The sequence below is a fragment of the Danio rerio genome, chromosome 1, assembly GCF_049306965.1.
Source record: "Danio rerio strain Tuebingen ecotype United States chromosome 1, GRCz12tu, whole genome shotgun sequence".
Classification (NCBI taxonomy): domain Eukaryota; kingdom Metazoa; phylum Chordata; class Actinopteri; order Cypriniformes; family Danionidae; genus Danio; species Danio rerio.
Window position 1 is genome coordinate 927,501 of NC_133176.1, and position 17,500 is coordinate 945,000.

The 17,500-nt window shown below is 37.2% G+C and overlaps 2 protein-coding genes and 1 long non-coding RNA gene across 3 annotated transcripts in view; 1 reads left to right on the forward strand and 2 right to left on the reverse strand.

Annotated features, from left to right (window-relative positions):
• appa (amyloid beta (A4) precursor protein a) overlaps positions 1-10,828 on the reverse strand; it is a 42,616-nt gene extending 31,788 nt beyond the window's left edge. Inside the window, exon 1 of the mRNA NM_131564.3 lies at positions 10,642-10,828. Coding sequence (NP_571639.1) covers positions 10,642-10,701 — 60 coding nt within the window. The 5' untranslated portion in view covers positions 10,702-10,828. The remainder of the gene's footprint in view (positions 1-10,641) is intronic.
• On the forward strand, positions 3,818-7,543 carry LOC141383918 (uncharacterized). Its single transcript, XR_012404991.1, has 3 exons — positions 3,818-6,261; positions 6,299-6,584; positions 6,882-7,543. It is a non-coding gene; the product is annotated as an uncharacterized lncRNA (long non-coding RNA).
• Positions 10,829-12,412: 1,584 nt separating the features above from the next.
• Positions 12,413-17,500, reverse strand: part of cyyr1 (cysteine/tyrosine-rich 1) — an 11,415-nt gene continuing 6,327 nt past the window's right edge. The window contains exons 3-4 of the mRNA NM_212882.2: positions 15,470-15,630; positions 12,413-14,818 (exon numbers count right to left, since the gene is read on the reverse strand). Of these exons, the coding sequence (NP_998047.1) occupies positions 14,682-14,818; positions 15,470-15,630 (298 nt within the window). The 3' untranslated portion in view covers positions 12,413-14,681. The remainder of the gene's footprint in view (positions 14,819-15,469; positions 15,631-17,500) is intronic.

The following is a 17,500-nucleotide window of genomic DNA, read 5'->3' on the forward strand; positions in this document are numbered from 1 at the left end:
TGTCCCACACTGCTAAAAACACTATTAGGACACCTATATTTCACAAAAAAGTGTAAATTGGTTTTTTTTGCGTTATTTTAAGCAAATTCGTACTTCCGGTTTGAAACCAATTTTTGAAGCTGCGTCACGGTCATGAGATAATAGCGTGTATTCCAGCGTGCAGACTGGACGTCTGTGCCAGAGTGTGTCTTATTACGTCTTACAGTGTGCTGCATTAATGCATGAGTAAAGCTTGGTTCAAACCAATCAGCGCGCTCTATTGTGCAACTTCATTAATATTCATTACTGGCACAGTGTTTAGACAACAGAGACGCCACGTTGTGTTGGCAAAACAAGCGTGAAGTGTTGCTTTTATAGTTTGCTGCAGTGAAGTTTTGTTTTCATTTTCTCTCTGTGAGAGCGCAGCTGGAGTCACGTGTGGATTAACAGTGTACGCGACGCTCGACAACAATAACTTACGTGTCTAAGGAGGATTATTGTTTACCTGAGATCCGGATTCGCTTGTTGACCAGTGCTCTTTGTTTATTCAGTTCGTATTTTATTCGTATCGAAAAAACTATTGCACCGAGTGTAAACAAGTTAGCACTACAACCAAACTATAACCTCGTGTAGGATTTAGTGACCGGAATAACACACGCGGCTTTCTGACGCTACCTGCCGTGAGCATCTAAGTTTCCGGGAAATGCTGAGTTTTTTTCTCTCATTCGCCGTGCGGTATCAAACATTGCATGAAAAATACACGCTTAGAGCAGTTCCTCGAATCAAATATCTCGCTTGTCGCGAGGGACATGAATGAATTCCCTGAATGAAAGACTCAAACTGCAGTTAAAGTCCACCATTTAATAATTTGGCAAATAATTCGACTACAGATGTCCATGTAAACACAGTCACATTGTCCGCTGTGGGTGTGTTTTGACTCTGAAATTCAGCGTGCCCAAATAGACACTCCCACACCAAGACTCTTTTCTTCCTCCGACACTCCCCCCTAAACAGAGCTGGACACGCCCACTTTTCTGACTTTTTCCAAAGTAGAGGTGTGAAAACACCCTGCTGAAATGAGGGGCTTTCATGGCCCTTTAAGTCTGTCTGTTGTCTGAGGCCCCGTTTACACTAATGCGTTTTAGTTTGAAAACGCTCAAGTTTTGCTACGGTTACGCCATCCGTCCACACTACGCCGGAGTTTTCGAGCGCCAAAAATGGATTGTTTTGAAAACGCTGAAGAGGCCGTCTTTATTCTGAAACGGAGGAAAACGGAGACATCTGAAAACCTGCATCCTCTCATTGTAAGTTCAGACTTCGCAAGTTTGATATGGCAAACAGATCCCAAGGACACGTCGGTAAATCTTCGAAGGAACAGTGTACTGTATCTCATTCACATCACCCTGGCTACGTTGTTTCACTATATCTTAACAATAGAGCTGCAGTTATTCACCTCTCTGATTGGGGCTTTTTCCTCAGTATTAAGTACACACACAGTTCAGTCCTGCATCCTCTCCGTGTAAGTTCAGACTTCGCAAGTTTGATATGAAAAACAGTCCCGATCGTACTTTATAATGTCATTCACATCACCCTGGCTATGTCTTAAAATAAAATGAAAACATGATGTGAGGAACTGATATTTTCATTCTGATATCAGCAGCCTAAATAAATATTATATTAATGTAATTTAAATATTACTTTTAAAATAATGCAACTTTAGTAGATATTTGTAATGAACAGATTCACATTGGAGCACCACTGACCCTCAGAGATGATTTGACTGCTGAGATGCAGCAAAGTGTCAGGAGTGTGTTCATATCTGAGAGCAAGAGACACAATACGCCTGACGTCATTTACTCCACACAATCCTTCAAAGCGTCCTGCTCTCGCTGGGAATGTAGGTCAGAGCAAACAGATGAATTACTTACAAACGCTATCTAGATCAATCTGCCAGAGACTACACACACACACACACACACACACACACACACACACACACACACACACACACACACACACACACACATGCATATATGCTCACACAAACTCACACTCATTTATGCACACACACACAACCTCTTAAACCCACACACACAGACACACACAGTCTTGTTTGTAGTCCAGCACAGAGACTGGACGTCCGCTCTGGGAGTAAACAGGAGGAGGAAGCAGCAGAAGCAGACGCCCATGAGCTGCTTTAATGACTCAATTACAAAAACACCATCACTGCTGAGAGTGTGAGGAACGGCTTTACATTTACACTGGCATCCATTCACAGCAACCTAAACAACACACAGCAAAACCCTCATTCACAGATTTATATACGTGTGTACATAATGATTGTGTTCTGCATGGAAATATTACTCAAAATCTTGCATATATTTCAGCGTTATTATTGGTGAAGCAATTTCTATGGTGAAATCTGAGCACGGCGTCTCTGACACACAAATAAAGGTTATTTGAGCAGTAAAGCGCCGCTGCTGCTCTGACTGATGTCTGTATTGTGTTTCTCACTGTACAGAAGAAACATCTCTCTTTACACAACAACACTGCTAATGGAGACATCAGATATCAGAGGACGACTGCAGAACAAGAGATGTTCCCCACACACATCCAGAGACTACAGCCAATTACAGAGCCACAGAGAGTGAAGCTGGATTTATACTTTCGCCTGGCGCACCTCTGCTGACTGCGCGCACCTCGCAAAACAGACGAGGGGCCCTATCATACACCCGGCACAATGTGGCGCAAGGCGCGGCACAATACTTGTTTGCTAGTTTCAGCTTGGCGCAAGAGTGGTTTTGAGGCGTTGCGCTACGCTGTTTAAATAGCAAATGCATTAGCGCTCATATGTGCGCCCGTAGGCGTTCTGCTCTAAAAAGGAGGCGTTCTGAGGCGGACCGCTGGCGCGTTGCTATTTTGAGAAACTATATTAGATTTTTCCTTAGACCAAAACAAACCCGGTCTAAACTCCAGCGCAGAGTTGCGCCTCGCTTACACACTGCTTAATACACACAAGAGAGCAATAGGCAAATATCTTTACATATGCAGAAAAAATGTAAATATTAAGGAAATATATAGGATATAATAAGAATATAAATAGGATATAAATATAAAGGATTAAAATATTACAAAACATATTATTTTCTAGCCTACATAAATATGAAAAATCACTGCTTTTATGCCTTCTTCATCTCGGGGGACATTTCAGTTCATTCATAACAATTTGCTTTTGTATAATGTTATTATTATTAGCAGTATTATTCATTATATCTATATTTATGTTTGTTTTATTAAAAACAAGCTTAGATTTGTCCACCTGCAGGTTTTAGACCATATGGGGCACAGCATGCGTATTATGATATAACTCAGGTTTTTGAGCACACTTCATTATTATTGTTCATTTATTTGTTTGCTGGAAATTAGAACTGAATTTAGAAATAGTTTTGAAACGAATATTTGCGCTTAACAAACAAAATTAATTATTTATAGACTAATTGATGTCTGTGTGTAAAGGTTTCCCTATCCAAGAGCTAAAGTGACCTCCAAGTGGGAGGGACTTAAACCACAAGTAGGCTGGGTTTAAGTGGTGTAGGTGGAGCAGATATTAATAAAGCACATCGTTTACTGTGAGGTTGGGTTGAGGGTTGGGGAAGATATAGACATTCATAAAGCACAATATTAGACTCTGTGTCATCTACAAGACATTAAATAAATAAAAACTCCAGCCCACTTGGAGCTCGAGGCCCACCCACATGGAGCTGGCTCCGACCTCCGTTTATACCCTTCTTCATAGTTTAGCTCCAACTTCCTTCAACACGCCTGCCTGGAGGTTTCTAGCATGAGCTTTCATTTGAGCTATAACTTGTACATGTGTCATATGGAAAATATAAAAAATAACAAATGTTCAATACCCAGCTCGGGTCTACAAAACACTGTGTATTTAAGTGTTAATAACTTTTGTACATTGGAATAAAAACCAAAGTGATGCACATGTGCATAAAATATAGACTCTACACTTTCAAACGACACCACTTACAGGGGTCTGGTGCAATGCTAGCCCTTTAAATCTGAAAGCGAAAGTTGATGACTTCACGGGTCCGTGCTTATTATAAAAGTTTTTTTATAACCATTCAAGTTTTTTTTTAACCAAACTTTGATGCATCACTTACTTTTGTTCATATCTGACAGTTTTATATATATTTACCTATTTTAATTTATTAAAACATTAATGACAACAGAACATGGGTTACTCTACAAATATATTTTTATTATGGCAAGAATAAAAGCAAAAAAAATTACACTTACTAAAAAATACAGATATTTTTTTTAGATCTAGCCTGCTCCACAATTCACACATTACTGTCTGGGTAGTTTCTGTCCTCGACTTATGCTAAAAAGGCAATGATGGTCCAACATTCCTGAGCATTATCAACAATAAAGCCTAGAGAAACAGGCCATCAGTATACTGTAATTACTGTATATTCCTTTCCAGTTATCAAAGAAATAATATGTTCCTTAATTATAGTTTTGTAACTATCAAATTGTTTTAAAATCAAAATTAAACATGTACATCAGTGTAAACCTGTGACTGTTAGAAAGGCATATTTCTGTAAATGTGTACCCAGGTCTCCCCTTTTGCCATGGCCAATTTTATTCATTCATTCATTTTCTTTTTCGGCTTAGTCCCTTTATTGATCCGGGGTCGCCACAGCGGAATGAACCGCCAACTTATCCAGCAAGTTTTTATGCAGTGGATGCCCTTCCAGCTGCAACCCATCTCTGGGAAACATCCACACACACACTCATTCACTACAAACAATTTAGTTCATCAATTCCCCTATGGCGCATGTGTTGGTGGTTCATTCCGCTGTGGCAACCTCTGAAATAGACCAAGCTGAAGGAAAACGAATGAATGAATCGAAATATAAATGCTCCTTAAGGCACTACTTTGCATAAATATACAAGTTAATCATCCACCAATCAGAAGCTGTGAGATCATCCGCCTATGAAAGCAGCTTTACACCTCCTCTATAAGAATCCTCATTATCTACGGAATACTACAAGTCATAATAAATCACGAGCAATAAAGCAACAGCGTCTGCAACCTGTACCGTGATCGCACGTGTTCTCTGCATCATTAATCCTGTGCTAATCACACCTCAGAGGTCACAGGTCAATCTGAGCGCTAGAAGCATCTGTCAGATCATATGGGTGTGTGATTCACAGCGCTCTCATTATCAAAGGCCCTCGGCGGGGCTGTAACCATGACAACTGATGCACTGGGGCTCATGCACTTCCTAAACATGGGAGACGTCACATGACATCGAACCAACATATTAAATACAGGTGATCTCATTACTATTACTGATATCAGGTTATAAAGAAAGGCTTGTGGGTTTTTGTAGGTGTTTTGCACCATTTCGGCTTTTCTAAATGAATATTTTAGATTAAATCAGCATTCATTTAAACACTTAATTCTGATTACACTATTAAAAGGATTTAGAGGATTAATGGAGTATACATATAACAAGGAAATATTATTTTAGCTAAATATGCATGTATATTTAGCTATGTATGAATGTTTTTTGAAAGTTACTGATGATGAGTAAACCTTGTTTGAGCATTATTGTTTATGCATATGGCATTATATTTACATATTATTATTTGACCAATTAAAAGTAATGTGTAGGCTCCGTTTCAGCTGTTTTCCTAAAAAACTAAATAACATATTCATAAAAGAACACACACTCAAAAACGTACATATCCCTTAGGAATGGTTTAGCAGAAAATGTTTGCAGTTTAAAAATCTTGACTTTTCCAAACTGCAGGTAAACCTTGAAACAGGTTATCGCCCCATGCCTACAAGCTTATCATCCATGGCCCATGCCTAATGTTGGCCATCATCATCATCCTCCTCCTCCGCGCTCACCTGCTGACGCGCCACACTGAAGCCAACAAAGCAACTCATTCAGCCGGTAAAGCCACAGGTCATCTGAACACTCGCTCTGAATGCCTGCCATACCAGTGTGGGTAACGTGACCTTCGCACATCTATAGTCATGAATAAAAGACGACCAACACAGCGCAGGCTAATTCAAGCACAAACAACACACTGCGTTCATACACACAGGTACACCAAAACAAAGAGGCTTCTCGATGCTTCCATCTACAACACCACCACAACAGCTGGTGCACAGCTTATTTAGCTGCACGATACCAGAAAAAACTTTTTGTTTATCTTTGATATATATATATATTTTGATATAAATATTTTCTCCAGGTGACTAGTTGAATATCTTTGTAGTATATAACACTAGTATATGGCATATATAACACTAGTAGTATATAACAGTAGTATATCATGCTACTATATGGTGTAAATAAAACTACTATTTAACGTATAACACTAGTAGTTTACACTACTAAACATGCTATTATAGGGCATATATAACACTAGAATATTGCATATATAACACTTAGCATATAACACTAGTATAAGGCATATATAACACTAATAATATATAACACTAGTATATGGCATATATAACACTAATAATATATAACACTAGTATATGGCATATATAACACTATATAACACTAGAAGTATATAACACTAGTATATGGCATATATAACACTATATAACACTAGAAGTATATAACACTAGTATATGGCATATATAACACTAGTATATGGCATATATAACACTATATAACACTAGTAGTATATAACACTAGTATATGGCATATATAACACTAGTATATGGCATATATAACACTAATAATATATAACACTACTATATGGCATATATAACACTATATAACACTAGTAGTATATAACACTAGTATATGGCATATATAACACTAGTATATGTCATATATAACACTATATAACACTAGTAGTATATAACACTAGTATATGGCATATATAACACTAGTATATGGCATATATAACACTAATAATATATAACACTTGTATATGGCATATATAACACTAGTATATGGCATATACAACACTAATAATATATAACACTAGTATATGGCATATACAGCACTAGTAGTATATAAGACACTAGTATATGGCATATACAGCACTAGTAGTATATAAGACACTAATATATGGCATATATACCATTAGTAGTATATAACACTAGTATATGGCATATATAACACTATATAATACTAGTAGTATATAACACTAGTATATGGCATATATAACAGTAGTATATGGCATATATAACACTAATAATATATAACAGTAGTATATGGCATATATAACACTATATAACACTAGTAGTATATAACACTAGTATATGGCATATATAACACTAGTATATGGCATATATAACACTAATAATATATAACACTAGTATATGGCATATATAACACTATATAACACTAGAAGTATATAACACTAGTATATGGCATATACAGCACTAGTAGTATATAAGACACTAATATATGGCATATATACCATTAGTAGTATATAACACTAGTATATGGCATATATAACACTATATAATACTAGTAGTATATAACACTAGTATATGGCATATATAACACTAGTATATGGCATATATAACACTAATAATATATAACACTAGTATATGGCATATATAACACTATATAACACTAGTAGTATATAACACTAGTATATGGCATATATAACACTAGTATATGGCATATATAACACTAATAATATATAACACTAGTATATGGCATATATAACACTATATAACACTAGTAGTATATAACACTAGTATATGGCATATATAACACTAGTATATGGCATATATAACACTAATAATATATAACACTAGTATATGGCATATATAACACTATATAACACTAGAAGTATATAACACTAGTATATGGCATATGCAGCACTAGTAGTATATAAGACACTAATATATGGCATATATACCATTAGTAGTATATAACACTAGTATATGGCATATATAACACTATATAACACTAGTAGTATATAACACTAGTATATGGCATATATAACACTAGTATATGGCATATATAACACTAATAATATATAACACTAGTATATGGCATATATAACACTATATAACACTAGAAGTATATAACACTAGTATATGGCATATATAACACTAGTAGTATATAACATTAGTAGTATATAATGCTACTATATGGTGTAAATAAAACTACTATTTAACGTATATAACACTAGTAGTATACACTACTATACATACTATTATAGGGCATATATAACACTAGAATATGGCATATATAACACTAGTAGTATATAACACTAGTAAATGGCATATATTACACTAGTAAATGGCATATATAACACTAGTAGTATATAACACTAGTATATAGCATATATAACACTATATAACACTAGAAGTATATATCACTAGAATAAGGCATATTCTAGTAGTATATAACACTAGTATATGGCATATATAACACTATATAACACTAGTAGTATATAACACTAGTATATGGCATATATAACACTATATAACACTAGTAGTATATAACACTAGTATATGGCATATACAGCACTAGTAGTATATAAGACACTAATATATGGCATATAACATTATTAGTATATAACACTAGAATATGACATATATAACATTACTAATATATAACACTAGTATGTGGCATATATAACATTAGTCATATAGTATGTGGCATATGTAACATTAGTCGTATTTAACACTAGTATGTGGCATATATAACACTAGTAGTAGTATATAACACACTAATATATGGCATATAACATTAGTAGTATATAACACTAGTATATGGCATATATAACATTAGTAGTATATAACAGCATATGTCATATATTACACTTATTCACAGCACAACAACAAAGAAACACTGATGGACTACAGGAGTCTAAAGTATTTTAGGCAACTACTGGCAGAAATATAGATATATATTTATTTGCCTATAGATCTGAACAAACCTACAAATACTTTAGGGTTGCAAATACTAATGGAAAATGTGATGCATTATTTTTGCGATATGGGATTAAACATTGACTCTTAAAAAGTAAACTTTAGCAAAAGGCCACAGAAGAACTGTTTTGGATTCTTTAAAAAACATTTCAGTAATTGCTTTTTTAAAAAGAACTATTTTATCTAGTAAAACACTGTTTATCACCTTGTTTAAAAAAGATTTCAACTGATGTTTAATCTTTTTACAAAATGATTAATCCAATGAAGAACATTCAGTTCTTAGAGTTCTGATTTGATTGAAATTATGGTTCCTGTCAGCCATCAGCAGCCTATAAGTCATTTAATTAAGTTGATATTAAACATTAACCAATTAAAAACATGAAACATAATGATTTCTAGTGACACCGGGTTGGTTTTAGGTCTTGAACATTTGTCCAGACATCTGTCAAAGCTCCATTTCTACACACCTTCAGGTGACAAAACCACCAAATGTGAACGCAATCACACTTACATCCAGACATGTAGCAGACACTTTTATACAAATCGGTTTACAAACAAGATTTATAGTAGGAAGAATGAACCAATTCCTAATGTAATACAACTGAAAAACACCACATCAAATAACAACTTCACAGAAAATAGAGCAGAAGCCTCAAACAATGACCTCAAACACCAAATCCATTGTGTGTGCTTCATGTTACCCACATTATAATGTAGCACTGACTCTTAAAATTAAGTCAAATGGTGTTTTATACACCAATAATTACATAATTCGAATGATATTGATATCCTAAACTCATATTATCACCACACTTCATCTCCTTCATAATGTGATAAGGGAGATTACAGTTTTACAGGCTTTCCATAGAATAGACAACATTGTCTTACACTAAAATATAACCATAAACAGATTGGCTAGCGTTTAAAATAGCCTGTTCCTCGAAACAATAATGAAGAAGAGGTGTCGAGCGGCGCTTTTAATAGCTGCAGTGATTGTCCGCCATCTTGGGGGGCGTTCACGACAAACGCGTTCGCGATACAGAACATTTCCAGCAATATAAACGCGTTTAATGAGTCATTTATTAAAGAAGCAAAGCCAAACAAAGGCCGAGGGAACATCACACACACCCCGAGCGTCATAAAATCAAGTTCCCTCCCTACACACCCACTGACACCAGCATAGCTCGAGGGAATATTAAATCATATTTCACAACCACAACACTGGGAGCCATATTATTCGTGGAAGCCTTATTATTCGATATTAAACCATCGTCTAAGGTTAAACATCGACTAAAAACCACTATAAACACAACATTTGTCCATTGAATCAATACAAATCAACAGAATGTGAACATGTAACGCAGTGAATGTTATAAACGCGTTTACCACCACCGACACTCGCGGTATTTTTAGCGCGTCAGTTTGTTTATTAATATTAATAAGCAGATGCGTTACAGTGTACAGTATGAATTAATCATCGATGTTTTAAATGTAACGCTGATGTAACGCGGCTGATCCCGCTACACATTCCGCCCGTCCAGCGAACATCTTCACCGAATAATCCACACCAGCAGATGAAATGATAACACATCTAACATTTACACGCCTCAAAACATTAAATATCAAGGCTCAATAGGACTCTATAGGAATAATCGTCAGTTGTGAATATGTTTTACCTCAGAGATCAAACGTAACGTTATCTTTTGTCGTTTTCTTACCTCCACCGCGAGCGTCGACGCGACGGCCATCAGTAATATGAAGAGCTCCCTCGACCGCATGCTTCTGCTCCTCTTTATTTCGCCTTTCCTTCTGTGTTTTTGGTTGTATTTAGATTTATCCGTTCGCTGTGAATGAATGTCGATGTGTTTGTGGCTCTGTGAAGAACGCGATGCGCCTGCGGTGAGAATCAGAGCCGTACGTCACGGTAGGGGGAGGAGCAAACGGAGAACACGCCAATCAATGATCAAGGAATGGAGCTTATTTACATAATGTGCTGTGAGAAATAAAAAATAAATTAATAATAAAAATAAAATGAAAGGTATATATCATAATTTTAGAAAAATAAGATATATTTTTTTCGGGCAGGGATGTGTTTATTATATTTTATAATATATAAATTATTTAATATAATAAATAAATCAACTATGATCTGATACAAGCATCTGTTTTTTATATTTTTAAAAACGTATTTGACAAAAAGTACAAACAAATATAATTGTGATCGAATACATATTTTATATAATAATAAAAAAAGAAAACGTATATATTTTATATTGAGAAAAACAATCAAATATTTAAGTCTATAGTCAGGCATCTACTTTTTAAAATATCATTTATAAGTTATCTATTTTATAGAAATGTAATAGTTAAACACAATAATGATCTAATTGATGTTATAATAAAAAAGAAATAGTATACATTTTAATTATCTATTAAATGTTAATTAATTAATATTTAACTTTTCAGTCAGGGATGTGTTCGTTATAAGGTATAATATATAAATTATTTAGTTATATATAAATTAGTTATAGTTATAATATATAATATAGTTAATATATAAATATATAAATTATTTATGTAGTTATGTACAGATACATACTTTTTCTATAATAATAAAAAAAGAAAAAGTGTATATATATATATATATATATATATATATATATATATATATACTATAATGACTTATATTCTAGTATAATGTAATAATTATTTTCTCTTCAGTGAGGCATCTTTAGACAGATTTGTTTTAGTTTTTAAAATATAATTTCTACACATGCAATATAAATATAATAATTAACTGTAATCCTTGTACATTCTCACTTTTGCTGCTTGTTGTTCTGCTTATTTTATTTTACATTTGGGACAAATACGTTAGATGTTGTCGCATGTACACTCTAAAAATATTCTGGGTTATTTCAACAGGTTTTTGGGTAAATTCTGTTTCCGCTGGGTTAATTTTATGATTAAATGTATTGGACCAAATTCAGCTGAAAATCAGGGCTTGTCCATATTTTCCTAATTTGGGTTGAAACACTATTTTGAGGAGTGTATAAAAAATGTAATAGTTTACTTTTCAGTTAAGAATATATATGCATTAAACAATATATGCATTATAATATATAATTTTCACTATTTATGAATAATAATATGTTTAATATTATCAATAATTGCATCACATTCATTCTAATGTAAAGTATTAAATGTTGTGCCCTGCACATTACTGTGTGTTTAACATACAATAGTAATAATAAACGTCTATTATAATGACGTCACTACAATATGCACAATCATTATGTATTTTCTGAATGCTGAAAATTACTCAAAACATACTAAATTAACAAAAAAATCAGTTTTGTGTTATTTGCTGCCACCGTGTGGACATTGTTTAAACACCACTGTAATTCTGAGTTTTACACAAATGGCACAAATATTATCACAACATGCGATATTTATATTACCTTCAGTGCATCATACACACAATAACAGAAAGAAAGGAGATTTCAGTTTTATTATTATTAAAATTCAAAAACAGATGCTTTACTATTTGAGCACAAGTTTTAAAAACAGGTCAACCACATTTGCTTGTTTTCATTTGGCTTAGTCCCTTATTCATTAGAGTTCACCACAGCGGAATGAACTGCCAACTAGTCCAGCATGTGTTTTATTTAGCAGATGCCCTTCTAGCCACAACCCAGTACTGGGAAACACGCACGCATGCATACACACACACACTCATACACTGCGGCCAATTGAGTTGATCAATTCCCCTATAGCACATGTGCTTGGACTGTAACCGGAGCACCCGGCGGAAACCCACGCCAACACGGGGAGAACATGCAAACTCCACACAGAAATGCCAACTGGTCCAGCCGGGACTCGAACCAGCGAGCTTCTTGCTGTGAGGCCACAGTGCTAACCACTGAGCCACCGTGCCACCCTTTGTTTTAATTTTACTGCTCACAAATACAAAGACAAATCTGCACACTATAAAAACACTGATATTAGAGCTTCCAAACAAATATGCAAGCGAATAAATACATTTTCTGCATTAATAAAGCGAATTATTTCCAGAGCAGAAACCACTCGGACAGAAACACAAGAACATAATGTTAATCTATATACACATTTCATTGATCATGACAGAAATAACACTGAGTCTACACAGAGTCTACTGCATTTCCCAATAGTATCTGGATGCAGCCTGTACGATGCACGCTGAAATTGCATCACTCAGCGATGCATTCTCAGACACAATGCACTTAATGGAGCGAGTGACGTCACTGTGACGGGTAGGGTTAGGGGTGGAGTTAGGTGAGCCCAATAAAAAGCATTGGATGCAGCTCAGATTGCACTGCACCAGGTCTGCAGCCAGACCCCTAACACAGAGTCTACTGCATTTCCCAGAATGCACACTGTCAATATAAGACAATTTCCATATTTTGTGTTTATGTGTGGTGGTGATTTGCATTATGGGATGCTTATCTCTGCTCTGTCCACTTCTGATGTTGAAAATTCAACTCTACAGTTTAACAAAGTGACTTTTACTGACATTTAGTCATTGAGTAATAATATATAAGACATAATATATAGAGAAATACACTCACCGGCCACTTTATTAGGTACACCAGTCCAACTGCTGTTAATGCAAATGTCTAATCAGCCAATCACATGGCAGCAGCTCACTGCATTTAGGCATGTAGACATGGTCAAGAGGATCTGCTGCAGTTCAGAGCGAGCATCAGAATGGGGAAGAAAGGGGATTTAAGAGACTCTGAACGTGGCATGGTTGTTGCTGCCAGACGGGCTGCTCTGAGTATTTCAGAAACTGCTGATCTACTGGGATTTTCACGCACAACCATCTCTAGGGTTTACAGAGAATGCTCCGACAAAGAGGAAATATCCAGTGAGCGGCAGTTCTGTGGGCGCAAATGCCTTGTTGATGGTCAGAGGTCAGAGGAGAATGGCCAGACTGGTTCCAGCTGATAGAAAGGCAACAGTAACTCAAATAAGCACTCGTTACAACCGAGCTCTGCAGAAGAGCATCTCTGAACACACAACACGGCCAACCTTGAGGCGGATGGGCTACAGCAGCAGAAGAGCACACCGGGTGCCGCTCCTGTCAGCTAAGAACAGGAAACTGAGGCTACAATTCACACAGACTCACCAAAACTGGACAATAGAAGATTGGAGAAACGTTGCTGCTCTGATGAGTCTCCATTTCTGCTGTCGGATGCTCGGGTCAGAATTTGGCATCAACAACATGAAAGCATGGATCATCCTGCCTTGTATCAGCGGTTCAGGCTGGTGGTGGTGGTGTAATGGTGTGGGGGAGATTTTCTTTGGGTCCATTAGTACCAATTGAGCATCAACGCCACAGCCTACCTGAGTATTGCTGCTGACCATGTCCATCCCTTTATGAGCACAGTGTCTCCATCTTCTGATGGCTACTTCCAGCAGGATAACGCAGCATGTCATAAAGCTCAATCATAGACAATATAGCACTGCAGACTATTACAAATGGTCAGAAAACCCACTTTTTGCAACTATTTAGGCTTAACAGTCGTCAGAAGAAAGATCAAGATCCCATAATGCAACTCAAAAACATGAATAAATTGGAAAAAATTAATCACAAACTGGGTAAAACTGCTAATGTATGGCTATTATTACAGCCTACATGTGCACTGCATTAATGTGTGTGTGTGTGTGTGTGTGTGTGCAGCAGGTCAGCGTCTGGCCTCAGGTCTGGAAATGGTCATGGTCACTTCCTGCTGAATCCAGGGTATGGTGGAGGTGGAGAGTAGTTTGCTGATCTGGGAACAGTGGGTGTGTATGGAGGAGGACGGAGATCAGGAGGAAACATCTCATGATCATAACTGTAAGGAGGAGGAGGAGGACCTGCACACAACAACACAACATATATATATATATATCAACTACACACAATAGCATCACATCAACAACAGCAACACAGCACACAACAACAACACATCAATGCCAAACATCAGCACATGAACCAAGACAACAACAATGAAAAAACACATCAACACAACACAACACAACAACCAAACAGCAGACAACACACAACAGCACATAAACAACAACCATCACATGAACAAACAACAGCACATTATCACACAAAACAACACACAACAACAAAACAACACACAACACATCAACAACAAAACAACAGCACACAAACACACAACAAAACAACACACAACAACAAAACAACACACAGACAAGCAACAAAACAACACACAACAACAAAACAACACACAACAACAAAACAACACACAACACATCAACAACAAACAACACACAAACAAGCAACAAAACAACACACAACAACACACAGACAAGCAACAAAACAACACACAACAACAAAACAACACACAACACATCAACAACAAACAACAGCACACAAACAAGCAGCAAAAAAACACACAACAAAAACCACAGCAGCAACACAACAAACACAACAACTTTCTGTGTGTTTGTGTGTATTTTTTGTTTGTGTGTGTGTGTGTGCATGTGTGGGCGTGTCACCTGGGTAACCCTGAGTCACTGTGTTGATGTATGTGGAACTGAAAACTCCGACTCTGGACCCGCGGCTGTTCTTCACACACATGCAGACGCACAGAAACACAGCGGCCACTGCTCCCATCAGAAACACAACACCGAACACGATCCCGGAGATAGCCGTTCCTCTGAGGAAAGAGGGAAACCATCAACGTTACAGTCAAAACTGAGGAGCAAGCACCGCTGGGCTGCTGAATAACTGGATGTTGTTAGTGTGGACTTTCTGGATGTTGCTACGCAGCCGTGACTGTTCTTGCTGCTTTCTGGGGTGTTGCTATGCAGCTGCAGTTGTCATTGCTGGTTTCTAAGGTGTTGCTATGCAGCTGTGACTGTCCTTACTGTTTTCTAGGGTGTTGCTATGCAGCCATGACCAATCTTGCTGGTTTCTAGAGTGTTGCTATGCAGCCTTGACTGTTCTTGTTGGTTTCTATGTTGTTGCTATGCAGACATGACCAATCTTGCTGGTTTCTAGAGTGTTTCTATGCAGCTGTGACTAATCTTGCTGGTTTCTAGAATGTTGCTATGCAGCCATGATTAATCTTGCTCGTTTATAGGGTGTTGCTATGTGGTTGTGACTGTTCTCGCTTGTTTTTAGGGTGTTGCTATGCAGCCGTGATTGTTCTTGCAGGTTTCTAGGGTGGTACTATGCAGCCATTACCAATCCTACTTGTTTCTATGTTGTTGCTATGCAGCTGTGATTGTTCTTGTCTGGTTTCTAGGGTGTTGCCATGCAGCTGCAAATGTTCTTGCTGGTTTCTAGCGTGTTGTTATGAAGCTCTGAAAGATCTTGCTGGTTTCCAGGGTGTTGCTATGCAGCCATTAGCAATCTTACTTGTTTCTATGTTGTTGCTATGCAGCTGCAACTGTTTTAGCTTGTTTCTAGGGTGTTGCTATGCAGTCATGACCAATCTTGCTGGTTTCTAGGGTGTTGCTATGTAGCTGACCAATCTTGCTGATTTCTAGGGTGTTGCTATGCACCTGCGACTGTTCTTGCTGGTTTCTAGGGTGTTGCTATGCAACCATAACAAATCTTGCTGGTTTCTAGGGTGTTGCTATGCAGCTGTGACTGTTCTTGCAGGTTTCTAGGGAGTTGCTATGCACCTGCGACTGTTCTTGCTGGTTTCTAGGGTGTTGCTATGCAGCTGTGACTGTTCTTGCTGGTTTCTAAGGTGTTGCTATGCAGCTGCGACTGTTCTTGCTGGTTTCTAGGGTGTTGCTATGCAGCTGTGACTGTTCTTGCTGGTTTCTAAGGTGTTGCTATGCAGCTGTGACTGTTCTTGCTGGTTTCTAGGGTGTTGCTATGCAGCTGTGACTGTTCTTGCTGGTTTCTAGGGTGTTGCTATGCAGCTGGGACTGTTCTTGCTGTTTTCTAGGGTGTTGCTATGCAGCTGGGACTGTTCTTGCTGGTTTCTAGGGTGTTGCTATGCAGCTGTGACTGTTCTTGCTGGTTTTTAGGGTGTTGCTATGCAGCCATAACAAATCTTGCTGGTTTCTAGGGTGTTGCCATGCAGCTGTGACTGTTCTTGCTGGTTTCTAAGGTGTTGCTATGCAGCTGCGACTGTTCTTGCTGGTTTCTAGGGTGTTGCTATGCAGCTGTGACTGTTCTTGCTGGTTTCTAAGGTGTTGCTATGCAGCTGGGACTGTTCTTGCTGTTTTCTAGGGTGTTGCTATGCAGCTGTGACTGTTCTTGCTGGTTTTTAGGGTGTTGCTATGCAGCCATAACAAATCTTGCTGGTTTCTAGGGTGTTGCCATGCAGCTGCGACTGTTCTTGCTGGTTCCTAGGGTGTCGCTATGCAGTTTCATGACTGTTCTGGGTGGTCTCTAGGGTCTTTATGTGTATTCTGTGTGGCTGCTTTTGTTGTTGCCAAACACTTTGCTATTCAGGTTCTTGATGTTCAGAGTTGTTGCTGTGTGTTAATTACGCTAGTCTCACTCTGCAAGTAAATAAGGAAGCAGCAGTCATGCGTGATTCATCAAACTCTAACTACCTGTTTGAT